This window comes from Rhodnius prolixus, unplaced genomic scaffold (genome assembly GCF_049639745.1).
Source record: "Rhodnius prolixus isolate KJV_2025 unplaced genomic scaffold, Rpr scaffold_2, whole genome shotgun sequence".
In the NCBI taxonomy this organism is placed as follows: domain Eukaryota; kingdom Metazoa; phylum Arthropoda; class Insecta; order Hemiptera; family Reduviidae; genus Rhodnius; species Rhodnius prolixus.
In genome coordinates, this window is record NW_027411592.1 from 16,767,363 (window position 1) to 16,788,449 (window position 21,087).

The window sequence follows — 21,087 nt, forward strand, 5'->3', positions numbered from 1 at the left end:
TAATTGGAAGTAAAAAAAGTTGTTTATTTTTTATAGAATTTTATAATTTAACAATATCATTGTAAGCCTTTCAATTCAAAATAACCTACGATGTTCCTCGATTAGCATTTACCCTTCTGGAAACTTCTGAAGGTTGTTGTAGGCTTCTCTAAGTGGGAGCGCCTCCAACTGGTACATGCAGCTCCAATAAATTAGATAGGGAACCATCTTACAGGTGTTTCGTTTATTCACAGAATGCTTAATTTAAACTGAAAAAACAAAAGCTATTTGTGATGCTTTTAAGTGGGTCTTATAAACTAGCAAACTAAGATCTTCAGGAAAACCTGAAATACCATCTCAAAGACTCACAAAAGATTCTAAAAACAAAATGGTCTGATCACTCACACTCCTATCTCAAATAGATATTACAATCACTTGTAAATTACAAATTTTTCTGTGAACTTTTCTTTCACATCGTATGCTTAAGGCTGGAAACATAGTGGAGCGGCGAGCAAAGCGGCGATGATAGCGAAGAGCAAAGCGGCAAAAACAAAAACTTTTTTTTTTTTTTTTTTTTTTTTTTGCGTTTATTTTTGCTACAATCAGCGCGTTAGCGCTATAAGTAACAGTGATAACAGTAACAACAAATAACAGAAGAATACGAGTGGAGAAGTTACCTAGTGGTAACACTCCAAAACAGGCTATTAGTCGCTCTCTTCACTTGAGAGGAGATCACGAGGCCACTGTCTCTTAAGGCGTCTTGTCGGGTTGTCAGGAAGGGTTCTAGAAGAAAGATTTTTAGCTAGAGGATTTATATGAGATTGCAGGCTGAAGTGGAGTTTTCTGTATCTTGTTTTAGCGACTTGTGTGACAAAAGGAATGTTAAGGTCAGTGTGTATAGTCAGGTTGGAGACATAAAAAGGAGCGTTTACAATAGTTCGAAGAATTTTAGATTGTAGAGATTGAATCCTTTGAAGATTGGAGCGTTTGGTTGAACCCCACAGCTCTATTCCATACGCCCAGATGGGTTTTAAAATAGCTGTATAAATTAGTCTTTTGTTGTCCAGAGAGAGTTTTGATCTGTTGTCTAAGAGTCTTTTAAGTAGTCGATAGCGTCTGTTCAGTTCTGTTCTTTTAAGTCTAGTGTGGGGGTTCCAAGAAAGTCTTCGGTCTAAGTAAAGCCCAAGGTAGCGGGCAACGTTTACTACTGGTAGAGGTGTTAGGTTATAGATGACTGGAGGAAGAGTAATGCGACGAAGAGTAAAGGTGATATTTTGAGACTTGGTTTCATTAAGTTTAATAGCCCATCTCTTGAACCACTGTTCTAAGGAGGAGAGATGTGACTGCAGATTTCTGTGAGCTAGTACAGGATCATGATTAGTGGACAGTAAGGCGGTGTCATCTGCGTATGTGAGAAGTGTAGTGTTAGTATCTGTTGGTATGTCTGAAGTGTAAATGGAGTAGAGAATAGGACCCAGAATGCTGCCCTGTGGAACTCCAGCGTCGATATGCTTAAGTGGGGAGAAAGAAGATCCTATTTGCACTCTGAAGTACCTGTCGGACAAGTAAGATTTTATGATTAAATAAAACGTGGCAGGTAAAATATTTTTAAGCTTCCACAAGAGGCCAGTGTGCCATACTCTATCGAAGGCCTGCTGCACATCAAGGAAAGCCCCTGAACAACATTCTTTCTTTTCAAGAGAGGATGCAATTATGTCCACTACTCGATGACATTGCTGAATAGTAGAGTGGTTACGTCTAAATCCAAACTGATGATCTGGGATCACATAAGAGTTTTCGAGGATAGGAAGGATTTGTTTGAGAAGAAGTTTTTCGAAAATTTTTCCTAGTACAGGTAATAAACTAATTGGACGGTAAGACGAAGGATGTTGATGAGGTTTTTTAGGTTTTGGGATAGGACGGATTACGGAATACTTCCACAAGACGGGGAAGTAGGTTGTTCGGAGAATTGCGTTGTATATGGAAGTCAAAAATACCATGGCTTTTTTGGGAAGATTGCAGAGAATGATTGGTGTAATGAGATCAAATCCAGGCGCTTTCTTACGTGAAAGATGATTTATGACGTACTGAACCTCAGAAGGTGAAAATGGTTTGGGTGGGAGTGAGAGAGGAAGAGGTGTGTCCAGATCTTGTAGGAGAGATTTTTGGAATTGTGAGTCGATAATGTCAGAATGTGGAGTGAATGCATTTAAAAAATGAGAAGAAAAGAGAGCAGCTTTATCACCATCGGAAGTAGCCCATGATCCATCGCTACGTCGAAGTGGGGAGGGTACTGGTTTGTAGCGGAGGATTCTTTTTGAAGCGGTCCAGAGAGATTTGTCTTCGGTAGTCAGTGATAGTGTATAGTTTTCAAAACGTTCATTTTTTAAGAGCTGTAGTTCAGTCCTGAGTAGATGAGTAAGTTTGTTAAAGATTTGTTTGTCTGAGGGATAGCGGGAGCGCTGCCATACGGCTCGTGCTCGTCTCTTATCTGTGATGAGTTGTCTTATGTATAGTGGTAAATTAGTAGTGTGATTATGTTGTTTTCTGGTATGTGATGCAGATTGATAAATGGAATTTTGTATTGATGTTGTGAAATGTTGTACAGCGTTGTCTATGTCTTCACTTGTTTTAAGTACAGTTTGTAGATTTAATGAGTCCTCTAATTTAGATTGAAATTTCTTCCAGTCGACCGGGCCACATATCAGAGATGGTTTAGGAGTACTAAGAAAAGGATTTATGTTGAGAGTAATCAGTACGGGGCTATGATCTGAGGAAGGTTCAGTTAGAGTGGAGATTTCATAGTATTGAGACATCCGATAAGTGACAAAAATATCTAGGATATCAGGGAGCTTAGATAGAGATGTAGGCCAGTACGTAGGATGATCCGGTGATATTACGCTGTAATTTCGGGCGTGAAGAACATTTAGTAGAGTATGGCCACGTGGATTTGTTGTGCGGCATCCCCATTGTTGGTGCTTGGCGTTGTAGTCTCCACCGGACAGGAATCTGGGACCAAGTGTTTTGAAAAATGAAACAAACTGTTGTTGAGATATGGATTTGTTTGGAGGGCAATAGACAGCTGCGAGATTAAAGTTATGAGGATGAGCGGATAAGGAGATACTGCATGATTGGAGATAGTCAGTAGATGATGGAGGAAGGTTATGATGTGAGAGAGTATTGCGAATTAGGATTGCCGCACCACCGTGGGCCGTGTCATCGGGATGGTCAGTCCTGTATGTTTTGTAGTCAGTGATGTAAAAGTTTGATCTACTAGTAAAATGGGTTTCAGTAAGTAAAGCTATGTCAATACGTTTGTCGTGTAAGAATGCGTCAAGTTCGTCTCTGTGGGAGTTCAACCCATTGGCGTTCCAAAGTAGGATGGTTAAGGATTGTTGAGTTGGAGAAGTCAAGGGTTGAGACGAGGAAGTAGTTGACTAACTAAAGTGTTTAGAAGATTAACGAGTGGAGTAAGGAGGGATTCGAACCTTTGGAAAAATGAGTTGAGAACTGTCGTTATGTCGGGTTGTGTAGATGGAGGTTGAGGAGGAAGAGGTGAGTACGGAGAATAAGACCTCGTGATCTCCGAATAAGAGAGTCCTCTGGTAGCTGGTTGGTTGAAGGGCTGCTGCTGTGGTTGTGATTGCTGCTGAAGGTGTGACTGCTGTTGCAATTGAGGCCGATTCTGTGGTTGCTGAGGTCGTTGGCGCGCTGTTTGCGGGAGAGCCGGGAAATCCTTGAAAGCAGACGTTTGAGGAGGCTGAGGGTGATGGCCTCTAGAAGGTAGGTGACCTCGGGCAATCTCTCTTTCTCGACGAACTCTTTGAAGCTCTTTGTGAACTTCACAGCCTCGGAAGGCAGATGAGTGAGCTCCAGAGCATAGGGCGCATGTGGGAGGTGTATCAGGAGATTTGCTGCAGTTTTCCCATAGATGAGGACCAGCGCATTTAACGCATCTCGGGGCTACGTGACAGTAAGCCCGCGTGTGTCCGTATTGCTGACATCTCTTGCACTGCGCTATTTCTTTAGTTTTGTAGGGTTCTTCTACCTTGATTATTGTATTGAGTAGCCCAGTGACGTTGAATATATTTTTATTGTGGGTATCTGGCTCTAAGTCAACATAAAATAGAGGCAGCGGATTTTTGTGGACAGGGTGTCGGATGTTTGTTACGTTTCTTACGTTGAACCCTATTTGTTGAAGTTCTTCTTTAATCATCTCTGGAGGAACTGTGTAGTGCAGGTGTCGCAGAACCACTCGGAATGCTTTATCTTTCTTGAGCTGATAAGTGTGATACTCAATTTTTTGATCATTCAGATAGTGGACAACTTTCCTGTAGGCCTCAATATTTTGGGTAGTTACCAGTATATTGTCCAAACGAGACTTGCACGAATAATTATTGGCTCCTATTAAGTTCTTCAGATGGTCATTCAACATCACAAAATTATTGATTTTGTACACGTGTATAGGGGGTGGCTTATTATCACTGGTGGATGGATCGCTAATCTCTGGCAAGACGCTAAATTTATTGTGGGTGGCAAAATCGGATACATACTGTACATTTTGTTGCTGCTGCTGTTGAGGAAATGAAATTTGTTGTAGGGAGGTTGACTGAGACAATACGCCTCTCTGACGAGTTAGTGGCGGCGAGGGGACCGGAACAGTCTTCTTACTTTGCTTCTTTAGTTTTCCTTTCCCAGGTGAGAGCTTGGCCATCTCTGAAGACCGTTTTGGTTTGTTCACTGAGGAGGTAGTAGATTCGTCCCCTGAGGTAAAAACTCCCCCCATATCGGTGTCACTTAGAGCCATTGTCTAAGCTGGCCGAATATGGGATTTCTACACTTTATTTTATTGTTTATATTATTTTGTAAAAAACTGTATAATTACCTAACCTTTCTAAAGAATCACTTCTCTCTTCACTGAGCAAATTGTTTGCAAAGATCTAGGCGAAAGATAATTATAACGAAGAATAAAGTATCTTTTTAAGTTTATTGAAAAGAAGGAAAGAGAAGAGAAGTCAGAGGAAAGAAAAGAAAAGTCATGTAAAGTTAATGGAATAAGTAAACTGGCAATAACACTAATAAACTAAATATATAAACACAGAAGTAAAAAACTATAGTTAACAAATGTTTTAGAACACAAAATATATACTAAAATCCAATCAAAATTACTTTAAATAAGTATTTAACGAGGAGCAAAAATATTCGCGTATATTCACTATTTTAGCACCCAGCTGATTTTTAAAACAAAAACTAGAAATAGATAGAGTTGCTCTATCTTCGCTTTGCTCGCCACTATGCGCGGTCCCATATGTTTACTTATGTTTGATTTCGCCGCTTCGCTCTTCGCTTTGCTCGCCGCTCCACTATGTTTCCAGCCTAAGAGGTGAGATGTTTAATGTATAGAAACTACTTAAAGTCAATTTAAACATGTTTCAAATAAAAGCATTTTGTTTACTATAAGTTTAAAGAAATCATTTGCAGAGAAAGTTCAAAGAAAATGAAAAAAAAGTCACATTTTCGACTTTTTGTTTTTTTCTTTTCTCTTTTTTGTTTGTTGATCTAGCTCACTATCTAATTAAGAGATTTTAGGTACAAGTCTATGACAGTCGGTTGCTGTAGAGGTTGTTCTATGTTTGTATCAATGACGTAGATTGTGATAGACATGAGTGTTCATCTGCTGATTTTATTTTCTTTATGAATTTATATATTCCTGTTAATAATGTAAAGTCCGCCAGTTGTGGTATTGTAAGTTGGAAGGTTAAGGAATTTTTCCCAATTAAAAAGGAACACCAAAGCTTCTCCCGCCTTTCTGGGTGAAGACTGCATTCCAGAATCAGTTGGTCGCTGCCAGCCAGACCCATTCTATGTAGATGCTGTGGGAAGAAGTTGTGACTAAAACGCAATCCTGGCTATTGTCGAGACAAAAAGTCAAGGCATCCTTAGTTGAGAAACAAGGAGCCCTCGGAATTGATGGTTGAAGAGAGTTATTATAATTTTCTCTAATGTCAGGTGATTTTATGTATTCTTTTTCTCATTTTTAAGTTTTTTTTTATGCAGCTTTTTAAAGGGAAAGAACAAAGAATACTTTCATAGAATCTCCATCTAAAAGAGCTCCATTGTCCTCTTCATTGGTGTGCCCTATGATCCAAATGATACACTTTGTTTTGTATTAGATTCATCAGCTGATTTTCCTCTGATGAATTACAGTAAAGTTTCATCTATTAAATGTGAAGGTTTAGATGCTGGGAATTTCAATGTTTCCAAAACACTCAGGCTTTCAGACAGAATGATGGCGTTTCCTGCCTCTTTCGTAAGTCCTTTACCAAATTCCTATTTTGATTGTCACAAATAAATTCTGCAGTAAGTATGGAGCAAAAGTGGTCTAATTTAAAATGGTGATCCTCTTATTTTAGAGGATCGTATAACACACAGTCTATACTTAAATCAGATTTAGCTCTGTCAGTAAATAGCCGATTTGCAGCTGGGAAATTTTTTCCAATTGTATTGCATTTAAGAGAACGTTGCTTGGAAGATGAGAAAAAATAGTAAATTTATTCGTTTCTTTTCCTAAATTCCATTTCAAGCAAAACTTTAAATGTGGATTAACTTTATATGTATGGCAATCTGTAAATTTGTTGAAGCTTCAATATTGCTTATCGTAACAGTTTCCTTCATTTGTTCATTTCTTCAAACCTCATTTTTTCCTGTAAAATTTTTGAAATGAAATTGATATGCACTTCGTTAGGGTAAAGTAAACGAAATGATTGTTCATTGTAGAGAATATTTGCCAAGAAAAATACTATAAATCTTGTAACTGGTGGTGGGTTACATCTGGGCCGCACGTGTCAAAGAGGATGTACTCACACCTGTGTATATTTCGGAAGTAACGTCTACCTTACTTCCTCTTCTGGGCATATCCTTTAATTTTATTCTCTTCTATGTAAATATTATTTACGAGTTACGTTATCACATTTTCACATAAAATGCATGCGATATACGAGCCGTTCACTGCTAAAATCGTTTAACTCCACTTTTTGAAATATCTTAAATTTATATGTCAAAGCACTCGGATCAGCCGTGGCTTTTTATAACGATAATAAATTTCCTTAATAATTAACACCATTAAATGACAAAACATTTTTTGGTTATTAAACAATAAATAATTTATTTCAGGACCCATTTTCATTTACTCAATGCTCTAACGTAAATCGTTGCAATAGTTCCAACTCAAATTCAGTAGCAGGACTGGATGATAATGGTAAATTTATTTGAACTTATTACTTGTTATTATTATTTAATATTTTTAAAAAATATTAAAATTAGGTCATCGCAATTTTCCACTTTTTGTTTTATGGAGTTCATCGATTGGTGCAGCGAACGACTCATATGTTAATGGAACTTTTAGTGAATAATGGTTTATTTTGTTGAGTTACTGCAGTTTAGATATAAAAAGAATCAATCCATTTTTTTCCAGATTTACATTATAAATTTCAGTGTGTCTTTTTTCTTTTTTAATTTAATAATGTGGAATCGAGTCAAATTATTTCCTTAGTAATTTCTTTTTCACAGCAACCAGAGTTTTTCTGATCTAAAAAGCAGAAATTATTTTTATGAACAAATTTATTAGAAAGATGTCACCAAAATGGAATTCCAAAATTTGTGACTCTTCTTTCTTAGCGAGTTTATAGAAAAGGAAATGCAAACGTATTTTAATATTAATATTTTCTCTAATTATTACCAAAATTGATCGTCACTTTGCGGCTACAAAAACTTTTGGAGACATTTGAAGTTAAGTGTTCCATTTCAGTATATCTGTTCACGCGATCCTGTTTTATAGGAGATTACTATTGTAATTGCTAAGTTGTTATTATTCTTCTACTTTTTTTGCAATTAAATTTATTCTTTAATTAACTATTTCCGTCTGTTTTGAGATTCTAGAGTGTGTACAAATACATGGGTTTAGAAGAACGGATACAAAGTTCAAATTTGATATTTCTTTGGGTGCAACAGAGGGAACCAAGTGACAAGGATTTAGTCAAAATTGATTAGTTGGAAACATTAAGTAAAATGTAGTGTATGTGTGCAGTTTCATCTTATTTTGGATTAGATTAAAATCTAGTTTTTAAAAAAATATTATTTAAACAAAGTTGACTATTGGTTGCTAACAATAGTCTTTAACTAAACAAAATTGTAACAAAAGGTTTGAAGCCAGGAAGCGAGTGCCTTATTTCCTAACAAAAGTATTGCACGGGTATGGGAACCAGGTTGTCAGTCAGCTACCACGGCCATCTGATTCTCCGAAACACAACAATGACTTCTAACATCATTTCCATTCATACTTTTTCTTCTTAACTAATCAAAATGTGTGTGTTTAGCAAATGTTCAGTCAATTATTATTAATATTTTAATTTCTTAATATTTATTAAAATATTCCGGTAGGGCCCAGTGGGATGAGCGCAACGTGGAAAAACATCCAACTTTGACCAGTTTTTTTCTCTTTTCCTACTAAAGATAAAATTCCCGAATTTTCATTAAAAAAATAGGGCATATCCTCGACCATGAGTGTATTTATTGAATTAATTACGCTATTAAGTGATTCAGTTCATTCACTATCTAAATATGAGTGCCGGCTTCATAACATTATTCTCCATTATTATGTTATTGTCGAATAATTAATGATTAAAGTGTAGTTACTTATTTGACAAACGAGTAGAGAAGAACCTTGTTTATTTTCAAACCAAAACGAGTTTTAATAAAAAACATTTCAAACTAAAACAACATATACTCGTATGTGTGTTCCGACTTATGAAGATTGAATGTGAGAGTCTTAGCAGATTTAGAGGGTTTTCCAATCCGGGTTTGGCCTAGATCCTGTGCCTTAGATTTTTACAATAATAAAAACGATAAAAAGAGATCATTCTAGAGATTCATATTTCAATTCAAGTGTTTGCTTTAAACTCGCAAAAGTACTAATTTAGTGAGTGACTCGTTGGAGACAAAATTCATTTTGTAATGGATACATTTTGCTATAAATTATTTTTGTTGACCTTTTCACTTAGCTGTTTTAACGTAACTATTATCTTTACTTTTTGCCACGAATTATTAAAAGTATTACTTCAGTCTGAACTTTTACTTTAATAATTCTTAAACATTATTATAGGTATGGTTGCAGAGAAAATTAAATAAATTCCATTTCATTTGTTGTCATGGTAAAAGCCAGTTTATCTTTGTTACCCTTCTATAAGTATACAAAATTTAAGGCGCTCAATTTCTGGGGTCAGATTGCGCAGACTCTAATTTGAGACAATGCACCAAGTAAACAAGTAAGCTGTATGGATGTTGCAATCCTCATAATTTCTTAATGATAACTCACATAGGGGAAATATTGAATATTTTGATAATATATATTCTATCATTTAAAAAAAAAAAAAAAAAAAATACTAAATTGTTAAGAAAAATTTAATAGAGCGAAAAAAGTATTCAAAAACAAAACCACAGGTTGTTATTGTGAAGAAAAAAAAAACTCGACGAGGATGGGATTCGAACCCACGCGTGCAGAGCACATTGGATTAGCAGTCCAACGCCTTAACCACTCGGCCACCTCGTCCTTGGAAAACGTGGCCACATGTTGGTGGTAGTTCCCTTTATACCAACACTTTAAAAGATGTTATTAAATCTAATATAACAATTCTATTACTTCAGCTAATAATTTTTTAGCATTTAAGATTAGTGTTTGTTGTGTAGGTAATAATATTCTTTCTAAAGTTCATGCTGCTACAATTGGGTTATTAATTCCACAATTACACAAGAGAATGGGCTAGTACCAATATTTCCATTAATGAGATTAATATTTACTAATTATTCTAAAATTAATATTTTTATTTAAATCTTGATTTCCAAATTGTGTTGACTCCGATCCTTACTGTTTCTAGGAGAGCAATTTCCTTTTCTTTGTTGCTTTAATAAGAAAAAACACGTTCAACTCCTATTAATTGGAACATTTGCTTCTATCTGACGTTTTATTCAGTTTACCAGAGAATAATTATTGTAAACATTTTCAAAATAAATACGAACACTGCAAATCTATTGATTACATTGAAATAATTATTTGAAATAAGCGCAAAAATTACAAAAACGTATTAATTAAAAGAGGCATTTTTCTCAGGTCAGCCGATTGCCTTCAAATTTCTATTTTTGTTTAAATATTTAATTCCAATTACCATAAAAAAAATGATTTTTTTATACTTAAAAGATATTTTAGAGTAAAAAATGAAACTTGTAAACGATATAGATCTTTTTTTAAAACAGTCAACTCTAGTTATTAAATGAAAATATTTATTTTCATTGATTTATGCACCAATCAATTTGCAGACTTTAATTATTCATCATAGATGGCATCGAATAAAGAGTTCAATTACTGACTGATCTAAGTAAGTTTCAAAAAATCAAAAGTTATCAAATGTATAATATGGTATCAGTTTGATAAATAATAGTTTAGTTTTCGACCGCTGTTGATTGATTCTCTTAAGAAATTGAGGAGTTATTTATGATGATGTAGTTAAACAGTTAATCAGCTCTGCAATATTATATTACTTTGAAGTCGTCAATAAGTTTGCCGAAACGTTGGTGTATACAAAAATTTATTCGACTGCTTCTTAATATCCTACGATAATCTTTGAAAAATGTGTCTGTGGTAAAGAAATGTGTCCATCCTAAGTAAGCTATTCGGAAAGGATGGATTTGAAAGAATATAAATAATTGTCTATCGCTTCAAAGCCACTCAAGAATATTTTTCTTAAAATGAGCTTTGATTAAGACCGTAAATTTTTGATTGATTTGAGGTAAACCACTTTTGAAATGAGCATATCAACTCATCCAATCCATGTAGATATGAAAAATTTATTAATCTAATTGTTTAAAATTAAACCAGTCTATTATTATTTCGTTTGCCACCAGAGTTGCTTCAAAATCTGAATTTCTTGAAAAAAAAAACTATACTTTTTCGATATTCTCAGAAGCTGCAAAATTATTTGGTACCATTTGATATGGCAAGGAAAGGCTCTAAGGACTCTTTTTACACTTAATTATTGAATCGAAAGTTTAAGGTTTCCTTCAAAACGGTCCAAACAGTTTTTGTAGCTCTGGAAGATATGTAGGATTCATCTCATCTGTAAGTCACATTTAATTGCAATTTAAGGTCTCGTACATATTTATAGGAATTCAAATAAAATTCCGAAGCAAATTTTGTCTGACGAAATAACAATTTTTCTCCTTCTTCTCTCTCTGGCTGTCCTCGAAGGTCCTCAGCCTCCTCAATACCCTTACCCACTCTTCTCTCACCAAAGCTATGCTCCTCTATGTCCTTACTCCCAGACTTCATCTGGTCAGCTAATCCTCGGTCTTCCTCTTTTTCTCGCTCCTCCCTGGATGACCATTCATTATTTTCCAGAGAAATCTGGCATCTTCCATCCTCACCAAATGCCCTAGCCATCTCAATCTTCCAATAATAATTTTACTGAATAAATTTTGTTGTTTAAAGCGATTTTTCACATTAAATAGTATCAATAAAATTTCTTGTTCACATCAATTGTGATTACTAAGTCGTGCACCAGATTTCTTTTGTGAAATAGTTTTTTTTTTAAAGGAATTTAATTGTTTAGAAGTTAAAATGGAATGAGGGAGACGTGTTTGTTTTATTATTTGATATAAATTCTCTATGTAAATTATTTACTTTTATATTAAATAATAAACCCATAAAAATGTAAAAGTGCATAAAGTGTGTAATAACTTACTGTGAATAAGTGAATATATGGCAAATATGAGAGGTCATATTGTCGTCATGGAGGTCTTATAGATTATTAATAGCCAGGTTTAAATGTTACCAACTTCCTGGTCAATATAATATAAAAATACAAAAGCTTCTAATATCCAAACATAATATATGAACATCTTATATTTATGCGGCAACCAAGTGTTCTTATTTAATATATGACTGTTAATGTATTTATATGCATACATTTACTACTTACTCTTTACAGTACTTACTCTTTACCTTCAAACCAATCCAGTAGAAGAGTCAAAATTGAATAACTCAGTGGTTATTGATATTTTACTAAATTGTCAGCATATAACTGAACAAATAACTTATTCTCTCTTACAATAATATCAATATTCATAAATTTTCGGAGTACTGCAGTAAATTAGATCCCTTATCTTCTACTCTAAGTAAAAGTAAAAACTACAGCTGTTCATTGGACACAATTTTTTGCAATTCCATTTTGGAAGAAACTTCTTTTGTGATAAAGATAAATACAGGGAAATATTCCCACTTTTTTGAATTCAAAGACTATTTTAGTATTAATAGTAATCAGTGAGGGAAGGGATTAGCTATGAGGTTAGCATACTGGACTCCCACGCGGAGGTCCCGGGTTCGAATCCAGCAGCTGACCCTTAGATTTTCTCTTCCTAGGAGCTTCTTACAGCTCACTGTCCGGTGATGGACAGTGTTGTCTGTAACGAGAGAACACTGTCCGGAGGCCGGCAGTGCACTGGAAAAAGCTCCGGGCGCTAATGACCTCAGCTGTTGATGCGCCAAAAAAAAAAAAAAAAAAAAAAAAATAGTAATCAGTATTCCTTCTTCCTGACCGTATGCAATTAAATTTTAGTAGGCGAGGATCTGGTCAATCGATCGTAATTCCGTTTTTTCGTCTATCCAGGCTGTAGAAAAGATTCGTAGTAAATTCGACAAAAAATTAAAATTTATTTATTTATTAAACATGTTAAATAGATTGACCTTTGAATTAGTCCACCCCATCCTAAGATTTCTGTTTATCTATTTTAAAATAAATATTCAAGCCAAGTTAATAGTGAGTGGCTATAAATTATTTGGAATAAAAGCAAGTCAGGTGATTTTTGAAACACAGAGCGGTGAAGTAACCCAGTGGTAACACTTCACTATCTATGGACTCTCATTGTCAGAGAGGATTCCGGGAGGCCAATGTCTTTTAGGATGTCTAAAAGTGACCTGGAAGAGAGGTACCAGTGGATTGTGATGAGACTCTAAAGTTTAGATGGAATTTTCTTCAGCTGGTTTGGGTAACTTTTGGGTCGAAAGGAATGTTTAAGTCCTACGTAAATGTTTAGATCTCGGTAAAGTCCATGATTTTTGCGAGAATAACAAAGATATTCAAGGCAAGTTGTGATCTGTAGAAATAGTTGACAGCTTTTTATTCCTTTCCCAACGAATCACGTAACAGATCCCAGTTGCTAGGCTAGCTGACACAACTCCATTGCCAGCTATTGTTATTACTTCCAATTTAAACGTAACCATATTTATTTAATGTCCAAACGCAACAAGAGATACCCTTTTTCTTCTCTTAGGAAAATAATTTTTTAAAGTTAACATTCGATTAGTCAACCTGCCCTTTCTAGCAAGTATAGAATTCCTACAGTCACTGTAGAATTTCAGCTGTCATTATAGAATTTCTAGCGTCATGAAATGATTGAGCCTTTTTTAAATACAACTTTTCTTATAAGAAATATAATTATGTCCTTTATTAGACTTACACTCCCACTTGTTAAAACATTTTAATTCATTCTATTGGTCAAACACATTAACTCTAACTTTGGAATTCCTTGGTATCTTTCAAAGTCTAAATAAAAAATAAAAAAATGTATTTCTTTTGGTAACAATGTTTTAGTCTTTGAAACACTACCGATCAGAGCACAGTGTCTTCCCATTTTAAACCAGATAGACCATTCACTGTCAGTGAGCTTATAGAAAATAGAGCAACCAGCCGAACTTGAATCCTGAACTCCAGCTTGTGAGGTGGATAATAATTTTGCATTATTATCAACAATTTGCGTTATTAAACTTACTGAACTTCATGTTGATTTTTCCAAAACGAAAAATTAAAATCAATATAAATTGGGCTATGAATGGATCTTGTTCGTGCTACTCGATTTTACTTCGTACTACTCAGCGAGACAAAAACTAGAGACCAGATTGATTATTAGCGCTTTATTTTTATCAAACTGAAGTTTCCCTCTTATGGCAGCAGTTTGATGATCAAAGTTAATTGTGATCTGTAAATTAAAGGTAGTTTTAACAGATTAGTTCATAAGTCGTTCTTGTATTATATGCTCTGTAGTACCTCCACCGAGAGACATATCTGCCTATGTAGAAGGGAACGAACTGCAAGGAGGCGTGTTATGTTTATGCTTTTCTTCCTAACAACTTCTAGTTGTATTTATTGTGCTAGCGGGGTAGTCAAGTGGCAAGGGACTGGAATGTGGACCCTTCTCAATCACAAACCCTCTTCAAGAAATCATTTCTTTTGTAATTATAGAAAAAAAAACTATTTTTAAAAAGTGGATTACTAATTCATGACGTTCTCCCTCGCCAATTCACACAGTGTATAATATTTTTATGATCAAGCGCTATACTCAAGAACTTGGACAATAGTTTCCATAACCGTACAAACAGAGATAATTAAGTCCTATGAGCGACTGCCTCTTTTTAAGATTACTTAACCATTAATTTGTTTAATTTTTAATCTTAGACTTACCATCCCATGGCACAGGTTGACTGAGACAGCAGAATGAGGATCTCCTCTCACAGTCCCAGTATAAAAACAACCTTCGGCGCGCAGGTTCGGCTCTTCCAACATTGACATGTTTTCCCAGATATGTGTCACCTAGAGGAATAAAGAAAGAATCAATCAGAATTGTTTATTTTGCATTTATATTCTCTGCTTTAATGTATTTTTTATTTTGGTCAAAATAATGGTCCAAACCCTAGCTAATGTGCTCAAGTGTTTGCAGGACCAGTTTTACACTTTTTAAGGCTCTATGCGAAGTATAAGGATGTAACAAAAGTATTAGTTTGCAATAGATTTACCTCTTAATAGATTGTAACAAAAATAAACTTGGTTACAGTTTTACTGATCTGCATTTAAGAACCTTGCTAAGTGTAAAAGTAAATTACAGGAACATTGGATATTTACATTTACATACACTTTGTAGGTTCGGTGCAAAGAATAATATTGTAATAAAAGTTTTTGGATTTTTTCTTAAATTAGATATGTTATCGAGGAATATACAGTTTAGCAGATGATCCACAATTTATATTCTCCTTTGGGTTGTCCCTCTGCCCTAAGAATTAATGGAAAAAGTGAGCAACGTAATAGTGTACAGAAGAAGTCTCAATTTTAAAGAAAATTCTTAAATTTTAAATGTCTAAGAAATAATAAATAACTTTTGTTTTATTTATCTTCTGTTTTAGTATTTCTGCCAAGAGGTTGTTTCATTTGTTTGGTGAGGGAATATTAAAAAGCTTGTGACTTGCACAACCAGCTTGCTGTCAGATAAATTCAGAGATATTATCCATCAATCAGAACTCAGCAACATTTTCATCAGTTCAAGTTCATTTCATTTTAAAACGTTTTCCAAAACGTCGCCAAATGTACATAGTTTGGATCAGTTGTAAATAAACTTTTTTTTCAAAAGTTTTCACCTGGTTTATAATTTTTCATTCATTCAATTCTTACTTATTTCTTTGAGTTTAATACATATTCCTGCAATTTTATTCAAATAGAGCTGTAAGTCTAAACAATTTTCCGAACCACTTTTATTTTAAACAATCCTGCTTTTATTGTAAAGTCACTTCATAAATCGTTTACGTGTATTTCATATATTTTTTTACTAAAAAAAAAGAAAAAGTTTATCGTCTTACCTAAAATTGCTACACATATCTTGCCCATAGAAGTGCACAATGCTTGTTTTATGAATTTTTTAAAAAATTGCACATTTACTTCGTATTTCTTTTGGTGCATCTGTGACTACTTTAAAATTTTAATATCGAAAATTATTTTCAGTGATAAACACATTAAACAAACCCCTAAATCGTACAGTTTTGATCGGCTTAAAAAATTGAGCATCGCTATGTATCGTAACTTAATAAGAATTGTAAGCGAATTTGCTGTAAAAAAAAATCCGAATCTCTAACTAGCTTGTTTTTCTCACTTTATTTTAGAAGGTAACTAACTATAAGAGAATAACTTTTTTGTAACCATTGTGCATCACGGAATCAGCAGTTGCTACTGAATATAGAAGTTTGGTGTTCAAAAATATTAATTCTAACTTCATTCATGAGTTCGAAATGTTCAGTTTTCTTAAAAAATAATCTATGTTTTAGGGTTTCTTCAGAATTGGGAATATCATAAACATTTTCAAATAATTCTTAAGTAACTTCGATTGACTGCGTTGCCTCTTTGCCATAAAACAGCTAATCATTATAGTTTACTCAATGCTGTTGATTTGGCAATACTTTTTATTACAATAAGTTTCATCATATTTACCCAAATCTCTTTTTCACTTTCTTTTTTCTAAATAGTTGTATCTCTCACTTTGTGGAAGAAAGAATGATAACAAATATTAAAAGATTAACATTACTTTTGATTTCTTATGAATTCCTGAATTCATTCGTATAATCCATTATTAGATTTGGATTTATAAAATTCTGTTAGATAGAAAAATGACTTCCAGCAGTGATATACCTGTTTTACGTTACTATTTTTTTGTTTTTAGTGAAAGTTTGTCAGTTATATAATTACTTGTTACGTTTTGTAAGCTAGTTTATTTTATTACTTCATAAATTTTTACTATGTGCATAGAAATTGGAATTTTACATATATTAAATGCATTTTACTTTGTGTGCAGCCTCTTCGGAGATAACAATATCACATGTATAGGCTTTCAGAATTGGAATACGATTAATTCCATCTAATCTTTTATTTAATGTATTTGCAAATTTTTGGTTTTAAAGTTTATCTTTGTTTCCGATATAAATAAATAAAGTGTTGCCCTGTCAGGAGATAGATTTAGGTTCCTCTTTCTCTTCACGATGTGCATCGAAAATGAGGACGCCGTTAAAGTTTACCTTAAAGGTAATATCATTAGTGGATTGTCAATAAACTTCTTTTTGGCTACTTCTTTAATTTACTTATTTTTATTATTCTTTAACTTCCAGAATGTAAAAATACCAAATGTATGAAAATACTTGTTGTACTAACATTATTATATTATTGGCATGTCGTAAACATCTAAGATACTGGCGCCTAGGTCACTTATTATCTAAGAACTTATGTATAAATGCCACGTACGAAACCCTGCTCGGAGACAAGAATTACATTAATTTGGTAAGAAATTCCTTCCAGATTTCGAGCATACAATCCTTAGACACAATAGTACAATAATAGAAGATTAACCTATAACAAAAAATTGAACGCCAAATATGAGCAGGCCACTTTAGAACGAAATACTGTTAGACCCCATTGTTAGATGAAAAGTAGAGGGTGGTTTATGTCGTAGATAGACTGAGTACACTTCCTTTAGATATCCCAAATATATTTCTTGGGTTTGGACAGAGTAACACATTTCCTTGAATGGTAAATTCAAATATCATAAGTTCAAACCTTTTCTTGTTTGTACTACTATTTTCGTAACGAGTGCGTCCAAAGCAATTCAGATTCCTAAAATAAGCTCGATTGCAATACTTCCTCTCATGATGGGAAACTGTAAGTAGAAAGGGCTTTTAGAGAACGTACTTAAGAATCTAATTTCTTTGGCCATTCAAATCAAATGCAACCTGTGCCTTTTTTTTTTATTGCACTGCACCCTAAGGACTGTGTTCCCATGTTACAGACAGCCGGAAGTGAGCTGTTGAGGTTCCTTGAAAGAGTAAAAATCTAAGTACTGTGAATCTCAAATCCTGGATCTCTGTGGACGAGTCCTGTGCACAAACAACTGAGATAATACATGCTGTAATAATATTTTTTGTTCATTAACACAAAATACATTAACAAAACTATAATTTAGCATCACTTGGCCAACAAAAGTGGTAAGATATAATCTGAACACGTTATTTTATAATGATGGTGCTTTATAGCTTTTATTATCTCTACGGTGTTGATGTGTTTACTTTGTTCCGGCGAGGCCTAGAATCTTTTTGTAATCTTGTATAATCTAACATTACATCAAGATACTCATAATAAACCAATATGGTTATCTCTCTTACCTAACAACGATAGATGATAGTCTTGTCTCAGCCCCTCATCCATGCCTGTTAACCATTAAAAACACATAATGTACACACAACGATTGGAATATAAACAGGAACAATTCGATTATCTCTGTGTGTTACGTAAATAGCAAGTCATTTGCTTTAATTCAAACAACTTCTTGCCTTCAACGGATTGGATCAAGTTTTTAAAAACCAAATATAAATGGTTTTGCTTTGCCACTAACATTACAAAGTTTAAAATCTTTAAGCAGTATTATTTAGTGTCAATTCTTGCCGATTTTGAGAATTATCCCAGCCCCTTTTTCTCACCTCGAAACTTAGAAATGTTTTTCATTTTTGTTTAATTAGTTTCAGAGCTAAAACAATTTTGGAATCATCAGACTCTGAACTTTACGTTAGATTTCGTAGAGTGTTATAAGACGATCGTTCAGGAATTCTTTAATAATTATCAAGAAAATTATTACTAAATCTTGTACAGATTAATAGTTTTCAAGAATTGAAGTACACTGGCCAAAGATAATTTATTTTTAATATAAACACTATTTTTTTGATAATGCGTGTTGAATTCCTGTAACATATATTTTTTTAACTTTAAAGTGGAGTTAAAATTATTTGCACATACCATTTATGTGAATTAAACAGAACATAGTTAATTGTACAATGAAGAGGGAATAGCGTTACATATCAGATGATTCACTGTGAACTAAACGTTCAAATGTGGTTTCCTTGTACGTCAATGTTTTGTAAATGGATTTTCGGTATCTGTAAAGTATTTGGATTTTTTATGGGTGTGCTAGGGCTATGTGAAATGCAAGAATATATTGTTCGGACCAGTTTTTAAAAGAGTCGGAAGTTTTTTTTTTCTTTTTATCCACGAGTTGAAGAACATGTACAGCACAAAATATTTAATTATAGTGCAACAGAAGAGCGACCGCCTGATAGTGGTAGAATCTTCAAATATTTTTCAGGTTGTGATAGGAGAAGAACTGTACGAACATTCCTCTACCTCGGCTAGATACAGAATATTCCTACGTTTTTAAAGGAGAGAGTTATTTGATGTTTATAGGAACGACTAGCTCAGGCTAGATTGGAAACTTAGGCACACATTCCTCCACAGACATAGTTTGCGCAACCTAGACACCCCGGTCTCACTAATGGTACAACACAAATCAGTGCGTTCGTGTCTTCGTGGATTTTTAATTTAACGATCAGGCAGGACTTCCTGCTTCTTCCATACTTCATCCTTTTTCATGATATATTTACAACTGACGATCAAATGACTGCTGGATATGATTAACGGAGCTTTAAACTGTTTTTCAGTCTTCATCGTCATGATTTGGCTTTTTGGGCAATCTATAATTCTACGCAGCTAATATTTTATAAATCTTCTATAAAGAGGTGCATGTTTTATTTATTTTTGAATTCATTTTATATTGAAAATAAAAAATGAATTCTATTCTCTTCTTAATTTTGAAAACAATAGAACTAAATGGAAAAAACGAAATAAACTATGAGAAGACAAACACTCTACAAAAACATTTTTTCAACAGGCAAATTAAACACAACAATATTCTGATCCCATGATCTAACCACATCAAGAACCCCAATCTAACTTTGGACAACAAGTTGACCTATTCTACTCACGTTCAGGATAAAATGAACTCTGGCAAACTGATAATTACTTTTCCCTTTGCTCTCACGAGACTCGAAGATGATTGAACCAATACCTTCTCTACAAAGTGGTCATCAGATCGATAATATTCTACGCCTGTCCTGCACTAGTAATACCAAGAAACTTCATCAAGAGCTTTCATATTCCCGTACACTCCTATATCCAAATCTGTTTGCTGAAAATGTTTTCCATCATTCAACATGACCTCTAACTTTCTCCTTTAGCTGTAGGTTTTTCTTTCCTTTTTCCCTGTCCCATCCTAAGCGTTCCTCAACTTTAATGAAGGTTTTAATGTAAATACATTAGTTCTTCATTTTTTTTTTTTTTAGTTATGTTATCTGTCTGTTATCTATCAAGTAAAGTTAGCAAAACAGTAGGCAAAAAGTTAGCCTTTCATAATTGTTTTTAAGCTAGCAAACAAAAAGTGTCATTAAGGGAACAGTTCTCAAATAAACTCCTTAAAGACTTACTTGACATTGTGACTCGGCATGCAGAGTTATGGTGGATAATTCTGGAACTGGAAGAAGGAAACTGCACGTGAAGTTTTCCAGGCGGAATTAAATTAGGTGCCTTAGTCATTATGTATTGGCTAAGGATTCTGGGGGAATCAAAAAGATAGTTTTACGATCAAGCCGGGAAGCGAACTTTCTGTTCGGAGAGCCCATTATGGTAAATACCGAATATGGACGTTTGTTTGATACATGTCACATGGCACAGAGAGTCGAATACTTCGGCGGCAAATAGTCCGCTTATTAGCCAAGTAGTAACTTACACATAGCTTTTAATATTTGTGCTCTCTTAAGGCTGTAAATTTCCTCAAAATAATTATATATTACAGAAACTTACTGAAACAAATTCAACACCAATTATTTCTCAATTGATTACTTTAGTTAACAACACTCCTCTAAGCTAAATATCTCTTTAATAATTGTAATATTTTTAAACAAATCAATTTCCCATCTTGGTCACTAGATAATTTGAATAAATTACACCGATATTCTATGCAGATATGCCTATTAACACATTTTTTATCGTACAAAATATGTGAGAGATTGTGTTTGGGTTTTAGTTCACTTCTTTTTCTACCAACAGAGAGACTGCAATCATTTGAGTAGTTCGATTGTACGTCTAAATAATCTGATTTAGAATGCACAAGTTAAAGGGAACGAAAATCGCCAACCGAAAGTTCATAACCGACTAATTACCAAAATTATAAAGTAAGCTATCTGGTAACAGTTAGTAATTTTTTGCCTTCACGTAAACCGAATCATCACTTTCATGTGATTTACTTAACGCAGTATAGAATTTACAAAAAAATAGGATATTAATTCAATTTATGGAGGGAGTTGGTCTA

At 34.0% G+C, this 21,087-nt stretch overlaps 1 protein-coding gene, 1 long non-coding RNA gene and 1 other non-coding gene across 7 annotated transcripts in view; 1 reads left to right on the forward strand and 2 right to left on the reverse strand.

The window, feature by feature from the left end:
* Positions 1–21,087, reverse strand: part of AdamTS-A (ADAM metallopeptidase with thrombospondin type 1 motif A) — a 310,609-nt gene that overhangs the window by 84,687 nt on the left and 204,835 nt on the right. For all 4 annotated transcript variants that reach the window (XM_074118275.1, XM_074118276.1, XM_074118274.1 and 1 more), the window contains one exon: positions 14,547–14,675. In XM_074118275.1, the coding sequence (XP_073974376.1) occupies positions 14,547–14,675 (129 nt within the window). The remainder of the gene's footprint in view (positions 1–14,546; positions 14,676–21,087) is intronic.
* Positions 7,248–15,488, forward strand: LOC141449172 (uncharacterized). 2 transcript variants are annotated; one of them, XR_012455375.1, is made up of 2 exons: positions 7,248–9,302; positions 15,263–15,488. It is a non-coding gene; the product is annotated as an uncharacterized lncRNA (long non-coding RNA). The 2 variants fall into 2 exon arrangements; XR_012455376.1 differs by lacking the exon at positions 15,263–15,488 and adding an exon at positions 9,912–14,647.
* TRNAS-GCU (transfer RNA serine (anticodon GCU)) lies at positions 9,505–9,586 on the reverse strand. Its single transcript has one exon. It is a non-coding gene; the product is annotated as a tRNA-Ser (tRNA).